Below are 17,196 nucleotides of genomic sequence, written 5' to 3' on the forward strand. Positions count from 1 at the left end.
ATTTTGGGTCCTTGCTAAAACACAGCCTCGGTGATTTTTTTAATATTTATTTTTGGATTTTATTCTGTCTTGCATGAATAGACTTGTTCCTATGGCAGGTCCTCATTATGAGAACACTGGCTTGAGAAAATTATCAAATTTGGATTATAAGGCACTTGAACTTTTAAAATTTACGTAAGTATATTGACATCTGAAATCCCTTCACTGTAATATAGCTCTGAAGTAATGAGCTGTAAAATACCATTTTAACACAGAAATACACACTTTGAGATTCTACTCTTGTGCAGACAAATGTTCCAAAATAATACAGTATGGATTATTTTTGCAATAAAAATACTTTGGCAATTTTAAAATATGCACTAAAGGTCTTACTTAGAAATTAATCTGACAGGAATGAAGAACTAGTGTTTCTACCAGGACCTCACTAAGATGATTGATTATATACAATTAATACCTTTATGGATAATTAGTAACGCTGGAAGCAAGTTTTGTTTCGATCTCTTGTATTTGGACAAAAAAAATTCAATTGAAAACAAACCTACCATAGACCAGCAGGGAAGTTTTCTTGTAGAAGAGAGCAATATGTGTGAAAGCTATGTGGAAAACATTTTCTTTCTGCTAAAAGCTTGTTCATTAGCCCAGAGTTGTAGGGGTGAATGAGACTAAAACGAACACTTTTCAAAGAGCTCTGCCAGTAAATAACTTACAAAACACCAAAGGTTTCCAAAAGAGTTTAATAAATAATGAGGTTCTTTCTGTACTGTATAAACTATAAATATACCATGCAGTCCTTTATAACTTAAAATAATTTACAGGCTGAGGTAGGGGGGTCGGAGGGCGCGGGCTCAGGGCCTGGCCGCCTTCCTGCTGAGCACGCAGACGCAGGCGGTGTCGATGCGGATGAACCTCCAGGCTGCCTGCTTGCCCTCCATGGTCAGGGCCTTGACGAAGGTGTGGGTGGTGGTGCAGTACGAGTTCCAGTGCTTGGCGTCGATGCCGCGGCACCCGCCCGACACCGGCTTGGGGTCCCTGCACTTGGTCTCGAAAAAGTACTGCTTGAAGACGTTGTTGTTGATGTTGACCTCGCCCAGCACCGTCACCTCCTTTCCCTTGATGTCGGTGGCCGTGGTTTTGTCCCCGACCCACATGCTGACGCTGTCGCACACCGAGAACTCCCCGCGGTGCAGCACGGGGTGCGTGCTCCTCCTGCTCCTGGCAGTCCTGTTGAGAGCCCCCGCGCCGCTGAGAAACCCCAAATTCCGGCCCTGCCCGGCCACTGGCGGGGGCTGCGTGCTGAACAGCACCCGGGGAGACCGGAAACGCCGCTTCCGAAAAATTTTGGGGTCCACGGTGATGTTTACAGCTTCTCTCCTGCCGAGGCTCCACGTGGCGTGGCCGTGGGATGTGTGCGGAGCCGCCTGGGCAATGTGGGTACTGAGCAGGGAGTGTTCCGCAGGGTACTCCAGTGGAGCATTGTCCTCTGACTTGGGAGCTGCCTGTGTGCCGATCAAAACAGCTACAGCCAGAGTGTAGAACAGCATGGGCATTACGTGGTGACCTGCAACGAGAGAGAAAGGCTCTGTTACTGCAGTCAGAGTGTAGAACACCATGGGCATTACGTGATGACCTAGAACGGGGGAGAGAGGCTCTGTTATTGCAGAGTGTAGAACAGCACGGGCATTACATTATCACCTAGAACAAGAAAGGCACTGTTACTGCTGTCAGAGTGTAGAACAGCATGGGCATTACGTTATCACCCAGAATGATAGAGAAAAGCGCTGTTACTGCGAGCCAGGTGGGCACAATCTGCTGCTGTTCTGGCCATAAATTTATCAGATACCCAGGATCGTACGGATTTCATCTGGTATTCATGTGAGTGCCAGATGTTGTTCTTCCGGAAGAGCTCATTCAGACAGCATCAGTGTTCTTAATAAAGCGAGAACATTAGAAAATAATAGCTAGATTATTATTAATTCCTCTGGTATTTGTTGTTAGAGCACTGTTTATGAAGCACTTGTTTGGTGTTATTAATGTGGAGACCATATGGCGACAGCATGTTCCCAGGAGTCAGATCTCCAGTGAGTTTTGCAGCAACCTTTTTGGCCAGGGCCTGTGTCTTGGCTGCAGAGGAGTGAAAGTAGAAGCAGTCCCTTGGCTAAAACAGCTGTGGATTCCCTAAATTTGTCTGCAGAGGTGTCCTTGGAGCTATGGTGGGGCCACCAAGCCAGCACCTCGTGCCATGATCTGTCTTAGGTTGCAATGCAAGTTGTAACCAGAAGTATGTATTCTATCCCTGTTACCTATCAGTATCTATTCTATCAGCTGTTAAAACCAAGTGGGGCAGTGTTCTCTATCTCTTCCACCACCCATCCTCCCTCCAGGGGATATCTGCTGTTAATGGGCCATCGAGGCTCACTGCACAGCTGATACAATTCCATCATCCCATTGGGAGATGCTCCACCCAGTGGGAGGGGCCAAGCATTCCTACCCGGATAAAACCTGAGATATGAAATACCAGGACAGCCTGTTTGCACTGGATTCCCAGATGAAGACCTGACCCATCTCACCACCACTGGACCTTCAGAGGAAAACTCCACCCTTCTACAGGCTCTTTGCTTCAACAGAACCACGTGTCCCTGGAGGAGAACTGCAGCCATGATTTAATTGGACTGCTGCCAACATCCTGACCAGCATGGTGTCAGGTTGTATTATGACTCTGTCAGTGGGGATTTTGTTTGTTTGTTTGTTTTTTGGTTTTTGTGGGTTTGTTTTTTGGGGTTTGGTTTGGGGTGTTTTTTTGTACTGCTGCATTTTTATTTTCATAGTAAAGAAACTGTTATTCCTATTCTCATATCTTTGCTTGAAAGCCCCTTAATTTCAAAATTATAGTAATTCTAGAGGGAGGGGGTTTACATTCTCCATTGCAAGGGAGGCTCCTGCCTTCCTTATCAGACACCTGTCATTCCAAACAAAGACGTTATCACACCCTCAACAGCCACACACCTGCCACGTGGCCAGACCCCAGTGCTGGCTGGCTCAGCAGCCTCCAGTGGCTGCCAGCTCTCCCACCTGCCCTTTCAGCACACACCACATCACTGAGTTAGGGCAGATAAAGCCCAGACTCCTTCCTTGGAGAGCTCAGGTATCTGTGTCACAAGGACAGATGGGATTTTTCCACATTCAAGGGCAAATACGGGAGTACTGTGGGTGCCAAGCTACCTCTGCATTGGCATCCTAGATACAGCACAGCTAAAGCCATTGAGGCCAAAGCACTGGGAGTCCTGGACAGGGAAACACCTGGAGTTTTTTTCAGAATGCCATGAGCAAGAACTCCCTAAAAGTGCCTGCAGAGCAGATGCAGTGCCAGTGCTGGTCCTCCTTCAACCCAGAGGACAGGCACATCTGTTTGGGTGTGGAAAAGTGCAAGCCAAATGTCTAAACCTTTGCTAAGACCCATGTCATGCTGGAAGAGCAGCAGCAGCAATACCTCGTTGGACAACTACCATGTGCTGACTAATTCAGCCACATGTTGGGAATGAGAGACATTCAGAAAGGCTCTGGAATTGCAGTGAAGGGCAGACATTGTATTTCCTCCGTAAAGACTTAATAAGCAGAGACAGGGTATAAACAGAAAAGCCCGGGTGAGGCTCCTCCCCGTCTCTTTGCCTTGTTTTCCTGACATGTCTCAGCTGGCCCCGAGCTCTGCCGTGGCTGGCCAGCAGGCAGGGAGCCCCAAAGCCACTGGACAAACAGGGTTTTGTACCAGAGGAATCGGGCTCTGCAGTTCCACTGTGATTTTCCAGAATGTCCTAATGTTTTTTCTGGGTGTGGGTCAATTATGGTTGCAGTTCCCCCTCTCTGTGGAGCTTTCTCAGATTAGAATCCCAAACAGCATTGAAGGATTTGACCAGGGTGCTCTGCCAGAGCATAATCCTCTGGAAAATGCAGAGGTGTCCCACAGGACCTGGTGTGTCTTATCTCAGACAGGAGCTGAAATGACATAAACACGGGGTTTGTGCAGGGCTGAGCAAATATTTAGGAAACCAGGAGCCAAGTGAAGGTAGCGTCTGAGGAGGGTGGAGAAGCAGAGCCTGCCTGGAGGCGAGGAAGGCAGAGAAAGGCCAATAGCTGTGTGAGCACTTGTCTGTGCAACTGCTGGGCTGGAGGCACTGGGGACAAAATGATGACGAGGGGAGTCAAATGTTTATCACAGAGCAAATCCTTACTGTCCCAAAGCCACTTGAGTTTGCTTAAAGCCAGGCTGAGGGTTGCTGCTTTCCCACGTGCTGCTCGTGCTGGAGCACTCGTCATCCTCTGTATAAGGAAACAGAGCTGGGTGTAGCTCGGAGCTTGGCTGGGCACCCTCCAGAGAGTAACCCCTTGTTCTACCACCAAATTAAAGTCAGATGGTTCATTGCATCCCTCCAGAGTCAGCTTTCCCGACAGAAATGTTAATGGGAAAGGTTTGCAGAATAAAATCCAGGCACAATTTTGCCATGCCAATAGCAGCCTCAGTGTATTGTGTTTATGCATAAACCCCTTTTTTATTATTTCCTTCTATAGGAAAGAGATGGTGCAATGTCAGCAAAGAGCTGGTTCTGGTTTTGTGCTGTACCACATTTGCTGCTCTAAAATGCAGCTACATTTACCTCCCTTCTCTTGAGTTGCCTGTGCTGAGATTTTTGCTTTAATGCCATTAACACAAAAGCAGAAAGACCTTGCCTGCTTGCCTTTTTTCTTTAATTGCCTTGTATTTCCTCTCCTTGTGCTAAATTATTATGTGGAGTGTGGCCCAAACACAAACAGAACACATCTGGGATACAAGGTAACTTTTCTGGATTCAAAATGGAATATTTTTATCAGTTAGTGAGTTAGTGGAGAATAGAAAGTGACACATTAGAAAAGTGAACTTGGCTTGATGACAACACAGGCAAGAGAAGTTAACATCAAAGAACAGATTACCCTTGGGCTGTGAGGGTTGTGAACTCTTTTGCTGGCACATAGTGGTATTTTACGGGCTATTTTGGGGAGTTTGGGGTGTCCCTGCCCATGACAGGGTGTTGGAACAGGATGAGCTCTAAGATCCCTTCCAACCCAAACCATTTGGGGATTCTACGATTCTGTCTCCAAACTTTGTCACATAATTAGTTCTTAGAGCCTCTGCTGGTGCTTTCTGGGGATGTTCACAGTGGATGCCTCGTGCAGCCGCCTGGACTTGCAGGGGACGTGCAGCTGCCAGTTCCAGTGCTGGGGGTCCATGGATGCCTGATGGAGCCCGGGCCACAAAGGTTATCACGAAATGACACCACCTGCACTGACCCCACTTCTGTGCTGGTCAAGTGTCATTACCCCTTCCTCTGGAGCCCGGCCATGGGTGACTCCAGGCTGCTGTGGGCAGGGAGTGCTGCCTTACCTCTGAGTGGACTGCACGAAGAACTGCTCCCCCAGCAAGGTCCTTATTTCATCCAGAGCTGAGCCGGGCTGTGCTGCACCTTGCCATGGGGCCCTGCTGCTCCTGCCAGCTGCCTGTGCCGTGGGTCACTGGGGGCAGAAGGGTCTGTGTCAGTAATTAGCCAGCAAATCAGTATTGGCAGTGCCATTCCCCCCTTGGCAGCAGGAGCATGGGGACAAACCCCCTTGGCTTTCTGCGCTGTGCCTTTTCCCTGTCACAGCACCAAGCTTGTCCAAAGCAGTTGCAGACTGCAGAGCAGCACTTTTGTAAGCCAGGGCTGCCTTTACTCAGCACCTCTACTAGAGTGTGGTTATTGATCCACTGCTTCCCACTCCTCTCAGAGCCTTCCGGGCTCAGCAAACCCAGGAGAGGTGCCCTGTGGGGCAGCAATACCTGATGGCGCTGCACAGCAGCCAGGCACAAACCAGGGATCACAGCCTCAACATCTGTTCTGGGAAGCAAGTCTGGTTACAATTAAATTCAGGAGGAGACTCCCAGATTGCCATTTATTGGCAGACAATTATCTCATTGTGGCTGATATTTGAGAAGAATTGAAGATACAAAACTCACAGGCACGTAAAAGCACACAGGTGTTTGTTGTATTGCTGCTGTAAGGGCAGCAATGACTCCAGTCTTAACCACTACATTGTGAATGGTCATACAGACCCCAGCTAAAGGAAAACCATTTTTAATTTTTCTTCAGCACTTAAATCCAGCACACTGACACCTTCTCAGCAAAACACATTTTCTGATTGTAAATTCATGGCACTGAAAGGGATAGAAGTAGTATTTTATTAATCTTATTATTCAATAGCTTATCTGCTCCATTTCATAAGGGAAGTAGGGGTTGTATAAGGTAAATAGGGGTTGGATGAGGTACTCCTGTACTGCAAAAATCCTGCTGCATTCAGGCTGGAGTGCATTTGCTAAGGAGAACAAGCTGCTAATGCCAAAGCATGAACTGAACTCACTTTCCACCTGCACAGTGTCTGTCCTCGGGAGCTCTGGCTGCCAGCAAAGGCAGCCGCTGACTTTGGCTCCTACCAACACCCAAGCAGAAGTTACTTGATGTTTAAACCTCCAGCTGAAACCCTCCCAGCCTGTTTCCAGCAGTGCAGGGCACAGGAGTCACCCTGTTCCGTGCTCCTGGAGCAGCACTTGTGCAGTGGTTTGGCCACCCTGCCTCTGTCTGGGGCCGTGGCTCAGGTTCCCCCTGGGTGTTACAGGATTTGGGAGCTGAGCTGGCTGCACTCGTATCAGCATGTCAGAAAGGTCACACAGAGTTCCAGAGTCCAGAGCTTCATGCTACAGATGGAGTATGCTGTATTTTTGCAGGAATGTACTAGTGAAGTAATAACCCTTTCAGTGAACTCTGGAGAGTTGAGTACCAGTAATGATAGAGCTATAATGTGCTGGCCACTGCCAAAAATAATCCAACAACTTTTCCAACTGTTCTGCCACCCTAAGAAAACACTGTTTCAGTTCCAACTGGCTGTTTTTTAACCACAAAAGCATTTATTTTCAGCAGGACTTTTTTTTTTTAAAGTTCTTTTACTGTCTTTTTCCCGGATTCCTGGCTGTGGCAGAATCCAGTAAATGATGTGGTGTTATTCAGCATCCATAGACTATTCCTCTGTTCTACCACTCCCAGACATTCATAAAATATCCTACTGAAGTGAGTCTTTCTTCAGCATTTACATGAATACAGGATGACAGACCTGGTGGGTAAAAATGCCTCATTCAATCTGATTTCTTGGTCTCAGCACATGTAGAGTAGAATTAAAGAGTCCCAGACCGGTTTGGGCACAGGGTGCCCAGAGAAGCTGTGGCTGCCCCTGGATCTTTGGAGCGTCCAAGGCCAGGCTGGACAGGGTTTGGAACAACCTGGGATGGTGGAAGGTGTCCCTGCCCATGACAGGGGCTTTAAGATGACATTTAAGGTCCCTTCCAACCCAAACCATTCTGGGATTCCACAATTCCGTAATTCTGTCGAGTGGAGAAATGGATCACACCAAAAAGCAAATGGTTCTGTGTCTTGGAAAGCTCTTTGCCTGTAGGAACTGTAAGTGCAACAAGGGCCAAACAAAACAAGTTTAGGGAATTCCCCTTTTGTTAAAGTTACCCACAGAATCCGAGGGAAAATGGACAATCAGGGAATGTTGCCTGCAAAGTTACTAGGAATGAAAATTTAATAAATTTACTAAATTAATTGTTTCCAATCAGAGCAGCAGTCAGTGCAGCCTTCTCACTGCACATTGACCAGCTGCCATTAAAGCAGCTCCTCCACAGAGTAAAGATAAATTAATATTCATTTGGCTCAGTCAAACACAGCAAGTAAATTATTTTCTAAATAAAAATAAACATAGTCAATAAACATAAGCATGGAACGCTGTAATCTAAGGCATGATATAATTTGGAATGTTGTTTTCTGTCATTCTTGAAGTTGTTGGCGTGTTTCAGGGATGTGCAAAAAATAAACAGAACTGCTTGGCTGTCAGTGCAGCAAGTGGGATCATGGAGGTCACCAAAATAAGCAACAAGTAGTGAATTAGTTTTGTCTCATTGCTTCTGGGAGTGAGAGAGAAATGAGGGAGGCAGTTGCTGCTGAAGTTGCTGCTAAAGAGAAGGTGCCTCTGGCACATCTCTCGTGGAAACATTTTCACAGGTATACGAGCTACATGAATTAAAATTTAGCACTAGCAACTCAGGGGAAAGAGTTCTGAGCCCTGGGAGGCCTTGAAGGGAATCCTGAAGCCATTATGACTAAGAGCAGTGTCAGCCACAGCTTTCTCTTGATCTTAGCTGATGAGCAAGAAAATGGGAATCTCTAATGGACCCAACATTTCATTCCTCCATTATATCTCCAGTGACTCAGCCTGTAAATAAGAGCTTTATGAGTGCTGGAGAGCCAGCTGGAAGCTACCTGTGTCTCATACACTTCCTTTTTTTTTTTTTCCCTTCTTTTTTTTTTTTTTTCCAAATGCCTCCAGCACTGAAATGTTGCCTTGAGGATTTCTAGGGAGAGAGCAGCAGACTGAGAAAAATGCTGCCCTGCAGCGGGGAGCATCGTGTCACCGTGATCCTCCTCGTCATCAGGATGTGCACCCAGCATCTGCCTCCAGAGCTCTGACTCAGCCTAAACCCAGATAAAGATAATGACAGGGATGGTTCCCAGCCCACTGAGCCTCTCCTCTGGTGATTTGGCGTGCTGAAGGGGGAATTGCACCATGAGTCTCAACCCATCCCTGGAGGTGCTCGAGGCCAGGTTGGATGGGCTTGGAGCAACCTGGTGATGCCTGGAGTTTGAACTTTCACGTTTTTCAGATTCTGTGCTGCCTAGGGGTGCAGTTCTGAGCCTCATATTAAGTGTTAGTGAGCTCTCTTCACAGAGTAGGGAGGCAAAACAAATCCTTTTCCTGCTGGAGACCGAGGACACCGAGTACAGCTTTCAGGCCCAAAAGTACAAACAACAGTGGGCTGAAGAAGGAAAACAAGGAGGATGGGACTTCACAAGCAAAAGCTGTAACTGGACAATTAAACCCCAATATGAAGATTGACCAAAACTATAAAAGTGTGAGACCTTGTGACTGTGCATTTTGTGACCATTTTGCGTCCACCTTGGGTGTAGCTCTGGTCAGGCCCTGTCCTGCCCAAGGTGAATCCTGGAGGCCTTTCAATAAATCCCTATTTTATTCTCTAGCTCTGTCCAGTCTGTGTTCAAGGTCAGCTTTCCCTGGCATCCCTGGGATAGTGGAACATTCCCTGTCCGTGCCAGAGGGTGCAGTCAGATGATCCTTGAGGCCCCTTCCAACTCAAACCATGCTATGGTTCTGTAAGGTGGGGATGCACCAAACCCAAATCCAGTGAGGCTCTGGAAAACACTTCTTAAGGTTTATCGTATATGTATTGGGGTGTAAGTAACGGAAGTGACTTATTTGCAAGGGCCTAATTTTATCCCTTCTTTCATCCTGAACCAGTACATCAGTATTTCAGTTGCTGGTGTCTCACAGAGAAGTTCAAAGAGAAGGAAAGAAGTGTATTTCCCATCATCTTCATTGACACCCCATTCCCTCAGAGCATTCCACCTGCTGGGAGAGATCCAGCCTGGAGCCACAGCTGGAGGTTCCTGACAGGAGGTGACAGGTCTGGTGACAGGGGGCAGGCACAGCTCACCTCACTTTAAAACTCCTGAGTGGTGAAACAAACCCCAAACTCCTAGGAATATAATCATTTGTTTGGCTTCTCAAATTTGTTTCACAGTGTTTGGCATCACGATCCTCTCGCTTGTAGAACATGCTGGTGGGAATTCAGAGGCATCAACAGTCATGTAAAATGCGATTCCTTTGGGAAAAACCCCATGATCTTAGGTCAGGGTGGCCATACCAGCAAAGGCTTGTGACAGGATGCAGCCCTTGCTGTGACAGATTGGCTGTTAGTGTGAAACATGCCCAGAGCCACCCTGACAGAGCAGAAAGCTTTATCCTGCTGCAGATAACAAAACCAAACTGACAGTTGTTAAATGAAAGATAAAGAAATTGTCTCTGATAAAAATCTCTTTAAATAAAGTGAAGGAAAACGCGGCACTTACAAAACTAGTGACAAATCTGAAAACAGATGACAGAAACCAGCTTTTGGAGGAGCATGTGAATCTGATTCTCCTGAAGTCAATGACCCCGATGGCATAAAGCTGGCAAATTAAATGAGCTAGAAATAAAAATCCTGGCTAGGAGTAAGTTATTGCAGCATACCAGGGTTGTATATCATCCCTATATTACCATCCAAGAAGCAAATCCTAAAATCAATGATTGACATGTGATGACTGCTTTGGAACTTTCCATATCGCCTTGAAGCTGGATGTATATTTTTTATAGGACTCCAGGGTTTCATATATCCTAATTCATAGGCACCAAGGAGTGACTAAAGATCTCAGGCATTAACTGACAGGAAAACTACTGCAGGATAAATCCATCTATATAAAGTTGGATGCCTCCATCCTCCCCAGCTGACAGCCTGCATGGGACTGCTGCTCCCTACAATTCCTGTCCAAACACAGCAGGACACCTTCCCTATTGCTGCTTAAAACACTGAGTCCAAAGGCCTTCCTGAGGCTGGAGCATGGCCTGCCCTTCTCCCCTCCACACCTTTCTCAAATGGATTTAAATTTGGGAATAGTTGGCTTGCTATATTCGGCCCCGAGGTTTCCAATACAATATTACCAGGAATGAAAAGACTGGAATTTCAGACTTCACAACACTACCAAAATCAAACTGGAATTCAGCTGGGAACAAAAAGTATGAGGGCAGTCAGACTGTGATGTTACATCCCCTCTTACAGCCAAGAGTAGTTAAGGCAGAAAAATACAATATCTTCAGGGCCAGTAAACCTTTCCAACTAGTGATCTTATTCCAGCTATTCAGAAGGGAATATAAATCCTGATGCTTTTCCAAATCCTGATTAATAAGAACCAGCTGAATCCCAGCAGCAATGCTAGCATTTAGTTTTTATTCAGCCTCGTATTTTTCATTTATATTCTCCTTTTTCACTCTTCTACAACTGCACAAATAAACATGAACACAGGCAATTTTTAGCAATTGCACGCGTTGTGGTGTAATGACCATCAATGTAGTGACTCCAAAAATGAGGTAGAAAACAAAAATGAGCTGGGATGTCATGATCCGATTCCCAAAGGTAGACTCCATCATCTCCAGTGTTCCTCTGGATCACGAATTTGGAAAAGAACATTATGTAAGGACAAGGAGCAGCCATAAATTATGGCCACAACTTTTCTATTAATTATTTACATCCAAAAGGAATTTTATCTTCTGCAAATCTTCCAGTGTGTTTATAACTATTTCACATGACTCAATGATATTTTAATGGGGCAAGAATTCTGAGAAGTTCCAAAGGGAAGCGGAAGGGTGTCTGTGCTTGGCATGTCAGAGTACAGAGGGATGCAGCAAAGGATAGAGTTGAAAGAACTTTAAAATCTCTGTTCTACTGAACTGAGGGTCTGGCTGCACCTGATAAAAAGTTCTGTAGCTGGAGAAATTCAAACTGATGGGTTGGGTTGTTTTTTGGTTTTTTGGGGGTTTTTTTTTCCATTAAAAAACCCCTTAAGGATATAGACAAAAATCTACAAAATTAAATCTTATGACATGGAGGTGCTCTTGTGTTCACTCAGAGTGCTGTGAGATAGGGAAGAAGCGGTCAATGCTGGATTGGAATATCGCTTTGCTTTTTGTGTAGGATTTTTCCATCCAGAAATGTCGAGTGGTTTTACAAACACTTAATAAAATGATCCTCCCCACTCGCTTATGGTCAGTAGAATTTACTTCTATAGCATGTGAAGAACCCAAAGAATAACACAGCATTCTTGCCAAGCAGAAGCAATATTCCTCTTCTCCATTGCTCACCTCCTTTTGTTTTCTTTTTTTTTCAAATTTCTAGAACATTCTTTCCCATTTTATAAATCTATTTTACTTTCATGAGACCTACAGAATTCAATTGCCTTCTCAGGGATTGAATTCTCTCTCTTATGATTTACTTTACATTACAATAGGAAAAATCATGAAAAAGACCCCTCAAATGACACCTTTAGAAATCAAATTCCTTATTTTTATTGCAGCTGGAAATGGGTGTTGACCCCAGAGCAGTCTCAGTCATTCTATGTCCTTCTTGTTGTAACTCACAAGGCACAGGCAAAATACTTTGAACTATAGAAAAATTTTAATATTTTTCCTTAAACCAGCACACCCCAAGGGGAATTGTGTGTACAAAAGAACTCAGTCACCGGGCTGTTGCTCCTTAGCCGTTTGTTTTCTGTATTCTTTGACACGTCCTGTACATTTGAGAAGAATATTTCCATATTTTCTGGAAATAAGCTTCGTGTCCTGCTTTACATGAGGTGACCTTCAAGATTTAAGCAGATATTTGTCCATCTGCTCATTGCAGAGCCTGAGTTTTTTTCTGCAGATTGTAAAGATGTGGTAATGCTCAAAGCCTTGTACTCCACCTGCCTTTCCCATTTGAGATTCAGTTCAAAACAATTTCTTTAGAATTCCAAAGCACTCCACTACAGAGATGTGAAATACAGTGGGTTTTAAACTCAGCAGATCTAAATAAATAGTGATATAGCAATATATTATAATAATAAAAATATATATTAAGTAAAAATCTTAGTGTTAGATCTAAACTAAGCAAATACTTTAAGTTAGGTGCAAGAAAATCTTTCAGCTTTGAAGTGTTTTGCTCCTTGCTGGCGGCTTAAAAATTTGGTTACCAAAGAGGTGGAAAAAAGGGTTTTCTTTCCCTGCACAGCAGGAACCTTTTAGATGTGGTGTAGTTTTGAAATGAGAGGGTAAAACCTCCTAAGAAACAGGGTAGAGTTTTCCACAAAAAATCTGGAAACACCACCAAATAAAACAAAGTAAACCACAGAAACACTGAGTTATCAGATTGCAGTGTCATCTTGTAATGTTCTCTGCAAGCACAAGTAGTTCTTGCAGGAGAAATAGGAGTCTCCGGGTATCTAGGGTAGTTTACCAAGAAAAACATGAAGTTTTTACTATTGCTTAGGCCTTTCAGATATTCCTGCTCATCTGAACACAATCAGAAAAAGGGAAACAAGCAAATGGGGTTTCACCTTGCACTTCCAGCACTCCAGACAACGGAGCTGCATCGTTTTCCATGAAGAGACAGAGCTGGATTGTGAGCTGTGGTGCTGCTGGAATTCTTACCCCTGGGCTTTCCTACTCTGTATGTCTGTCCTCAGCACTTAACGAGGATTAGAGCCGCTTTCTATGGGAGTGTGTTGACACCATGCAAAAAGCTCCATACCTACATTTTCCCCCTGTCCTCTTTTCCGAGTTCAGCCTGGGAGATCATCTTGATTACTTGGCAGCAGAGTAAACCTCTGCAAAGCACAAGTGTTCAGGATGTTTGGGAAACTGATCCTACTTCTTCACATGCTTTTATTTGCCTTATTGTCCTTATTTGTTCATTGTGTTTTAGTGTGTGCGTGCCTCAAGGGGCAGAAAAACAAGAGTGGTTTTGCCAGTGTTTGTGATCCATGTGAGTACCAGCTCCTTCTCTCTTTACCAAAACCCTTGTCTGCCCCTTTCTTTATGGAGTGGACGGATTAAAAAGCAGCAGGAGAGTGAGATAACCATGCCTTAAAATCTGTTCTCTGGCTCTCTCTCTCCTGCCCCTGGTCATGCTTATGTGTTGACATCCTCTGTTTTGTTTCCTCTCCAGCTCCAAGTGCCGCTCCACGTGCTTTCTGACTCCTTTATCTGCAAGGCTCCTGCCTTCCCCTGTCACACATTGAGTCCAGCTGCCTCAGAGCTGCTGCCCCACACAATCTTCTCTGCAGCACACGTGGGACCTCTTCAGCATCTTGGCTTTCATCTGCTGTGGAAGGTATTTACTCCTTGCTGTGTGATTGTTTTAACTCATTGCTGTATTAACTCACAGTCCCAGACAACTGCTGGCAGCCCTAAGGAGGGGCGGTAACGAAATGTGATGGATTCTGTGCATTAGCAACAAAATATATATTCAGAGACGCTAATCCAAGTTGTGTTTCCTTGCACTGAGTTAGCACAGAGATTGATTTAGGGGTTGCTTCATCCCTGTGCTCTGAGAATCTCAGCTCTCCTTTAGCTGCCACCCCGACACCAAACATGTGAGGCCAGAGAAGCGCAGCCCAAACTTCAGCATTCAGCATCCCCAGTGTGTCAGGCCAAACAGAGCCCTCTGAGCATCCCCAGTGTGTGAGGACAAACACAGCCCAAACTTCAGCCCTGTGAGCATCCCCAGTGTGTCAGGCCACAGAAACCCCAAACTTCAGCCCTGTGAGCATCCCCAGTGTGTCAGGCCACAGAAACCCCAAACTTCAGCCCTGTGAGCATCCCCAGTGTGTCAGGCCACAGAAACCCCAAACTTCAGCCCTGTGAGCATCCCCAGTGTGTCAGGCCACAGAAACCCCAAACTTCAGCCCTGTGAGCATCCCCAGTGTGTCAGGCAGCTGCTGCACAACAAATCTGCTCGTGCTCCCAGGGAGCAGAGACAGTTTGAGCTGGGGCCATATTTCAGCTGGACATTGTGGGCTGCTGGGCACAGGCCCAGCGAGCAGTGGGGAGTAGGAGTAGGAGTTTTCCATCTTTGTGTTATGTCAGAGTCTGAGGGGAGGCAGCTGCTGTGGATGTTTTCACATAGGAGGTTTTTATTCCCCCGCTCAGCCGTTTAAGGTGAAATGAAATTTAAGGTGACACTTCAATGTGGGAAGGGGGTTTGTTTGTCTGGATCTTGAACCTCTGGAGGCTGACAGCTCTGGAATATCCTCACCTCACACAAAGCTTGAAGGATGTAACACGCAGAGAGGTGAATGATGCTGCAGCGTGCAGGACGTCTTCCCTTGCTGGGAGCCTGCAGCTGTCTGTGGAATAAATTCCTGTGCCTTTGAACACCTCTCCTGGCCACACAGCCCCTCTGTGCAAAGGACAGGCCAACAGAAGGGTTTCTGTAAAGGAGAGATCAGGTCCTGTCCTGTGCTGTGGGAATCCTTCAAGCGCAGAACGGAGCGCAAAGAAATTTAAATGGAGTTCAGCAACCTTTGCTTAAGAACAGGAAACAGGGAGTTGGACTGACCTGACACAGCTCTTATAAATCTGTGTTTGGCAACTCACTTGTGTGAGGAGCATCTGAAGGGTCTTTACATTTTCTGGCATCATCTGGTTGTTGAAAACCTTTTGTTGCTGCAGTGCAAATTGTAATGGGAAAGATGCCTCTCTTTCCTTTGAATCACGCCCTTGAGTGTTTCTACCACTAGAAATGTTCTATAACTGTTTTCTGGAACTCTCTTTGGCCCTGCTCTAAGTCTGAACAGCTCTGAATCCCTGAATTGCAACACAGTGCTATCACTGATGGCATTGGACATCTTTGGACTACTCACACGTCAGCTTTCTGTGGGGTTCACTGACTTCCCTGGTATGTGGACTTGGAAATTCTTATAAAAGTAGGCCAGGACTAGAAGATTAGTATTCCTGTGTTTAGCAGCGTATTATTTTCCTTGCTACCTTTTATTATATTAGATATGAACCTTTCCCCCCCCCATTTCCACAGCGAGAGCAATCAGTGGATTGAATGTGGGAACTCTTGGACTGGGAGGACCAAACTTCTGTAATGAGTTTCCTCAGCCTACGTCCACCAAAACAATCTTGTGGAAGCTGATTAAACAAAACTGTCTCTTAGTGCTGCGTCACAGCCTTAGAGAAAAGGGGGAAGGAGTGAGGGCAGGAGGGGCTTCTGAAAGCTGTGGAGTGGTACCTTGAGACAGCTACAGAACTGAAAACTTTGTAAAAACAATTTCAAGGCTGCACCTGGTAAGAGAAATACATCTTGAAGTTCACAGGATCATTAAGGTTGGGAAAATGCATTAAGTTCGTTAACACAGCACTGTCATGTCCACCATTAAACCACACCTTCAAGCACCACATCTCCATGGTTTTTGGGCATTTCCAGGTGTTCCACTCCTACAGTGCCCTGGGCAGCCTGGGGCAATGCCTTCAGAAGAAATTTTCACTAATATCCAATCTTCTTCTGGCCCAGCCTGAGGCCGTTCCCTCTCCTCCTGTCCCTGTTCCTTGGGAGCAGAGCCCGACCCCCCCGGCTGTCCCCTCCTGGCAGGGAGTTGTGCAGAGCCAGAAATTCCCCCCGAGCCTCCTTTTCTCCAGGCTCAGCCCCTTTCCCAGTTCCCTCAGCCCCTCCTGGGGCTCCAGCCCCTTCCCCAGCTCTGTTCCCTGCCCTGCACACTCTCCACTCAAATCATGCTTCTCCCAGTTTAATAAGGAAAAAAATGCTGCCAAAAAAAGCTTGTGTGCACCTGAGAGGAGAAGATGTTGGGAGCCTTTGGTTGGCAGGGACACCTTCCAGTGTCCCAGGTTGCTCCAAGCCCCATCCAACCTGGCTTTGGGCACTTCCAGGGATCCAGGGGCAGCCACAGCTGCTCTGGGCACCCTGTGCCAGGGCCAACCCACCTTCACAGGGAAGAATTCCTTTCCAAAATCCCATCTAACCCTGCCCTCTGGCACTGGGAAGCCATTCCCCTTGTCCTGTCACTTCAGGCTGTCCAAAGTCACTCTCAGAGCCCCTTTAGGCCCTGGAAGGAGCTCTTAGGTCTCCTTGGACCCTTCTCTTTTCCAGGCTGAGCATTCTCAGCCCTCCCAGCCTTTCCTTGTAGGAGATGATGTTGATCCCGCTACAAAATGAACCCTGTTATTCAAACCAGTGTGGATAAAAAGTTATGGCCTGCCTGGAAGAGAGCTATCTTTGTGCAAGCTTTGATGTTAAAAAATAGTAACTTGAACTCACAGATGTACTGATTACCCTGCTAAAAGAAGACGTGGAATCTCTTCTCAGAATTACAGCATTTTAATTAGAAGAATGTGAGCAAAGTCTTAATCTTGTTAGGAGGGATAGATACGGATGAGGCAGGAACAAAATCCACAGCAACATAGTCCAAACATGAAAAGCTGTGTCTTGGAGGTTGGTGACAGCACCAGAACTGCTCCCTGCCACTGCTTTTCCTGCAAGACTAAGCTCGACAGTGACTAAGTTGGAAGAAATAGCTCTTCTGCCTTGTAGCACTGAGCTACATCACACACAGCTGCTCGAAAACAAAAAAAAAAATAGCTGAAATATGGGAAAGGTACCTCAGATTTACAAACCAAATCCACAGATACTTGATT

The 17,196-nt window shown here is 46.0% G+C and overlaps 1 protein-coding gene across 3 annotated transcripts in view; it reads right to left on the reverse strand.

Moving 5' to 3' along the window:
* Positions 1-693: 693 nt before the first annotated feature.
* The window catches only part of NGF (nerve growth factor), a 28,420-nt gene continuing 11,917 nt past the window's right edge, over positions 694-17,196 (reverse strand). The window contains exons 1-3 of one of the 3 annotated variants that reach the window (XM_066203953.1): positions 5,846-5,908; positions 5,414-5,541; positions 695-1,558 (exon numbers count right to left, since the gene is read on the reverse strand). In XM_066203953.1, the coding sequence (XP_066060050.1) occupies positions 846-1,547 (702 nt within the window). In that variant the 5' untranslated portion in view covers positions 1,548-1,558; positions 5,414-5,541; positions 5,846-5,908 and the 3' untranslated portion in view covers positions 695-845. Of the gene's footprint in view, positions 1,559-5,413; positions 5,542-5,845; positions 5,909-17,196 lie in introns of those variants that run through there. The other 2 variants (XM_066203952.1, XM_066203954.1) reach the window with 2 other exon arrangements.

This window comes from Chamaea fasciata, unplaced genomic scaffold, assembly GCF_029207755.1.
Source record: "Chamaea fasciata isolate MVZ Bird 193981 ecotype frontalis unplaced genomic scaffold, bChaFas1.0.hap1 SCAF_25, whole genome shotgun sequence".
NCBI classification, from domain to species: Eukaryota; Metazoa; Chordata; class Aves; order Passeriformes; family Sylviidae; genus Chamaea; species Chamaea fasciata.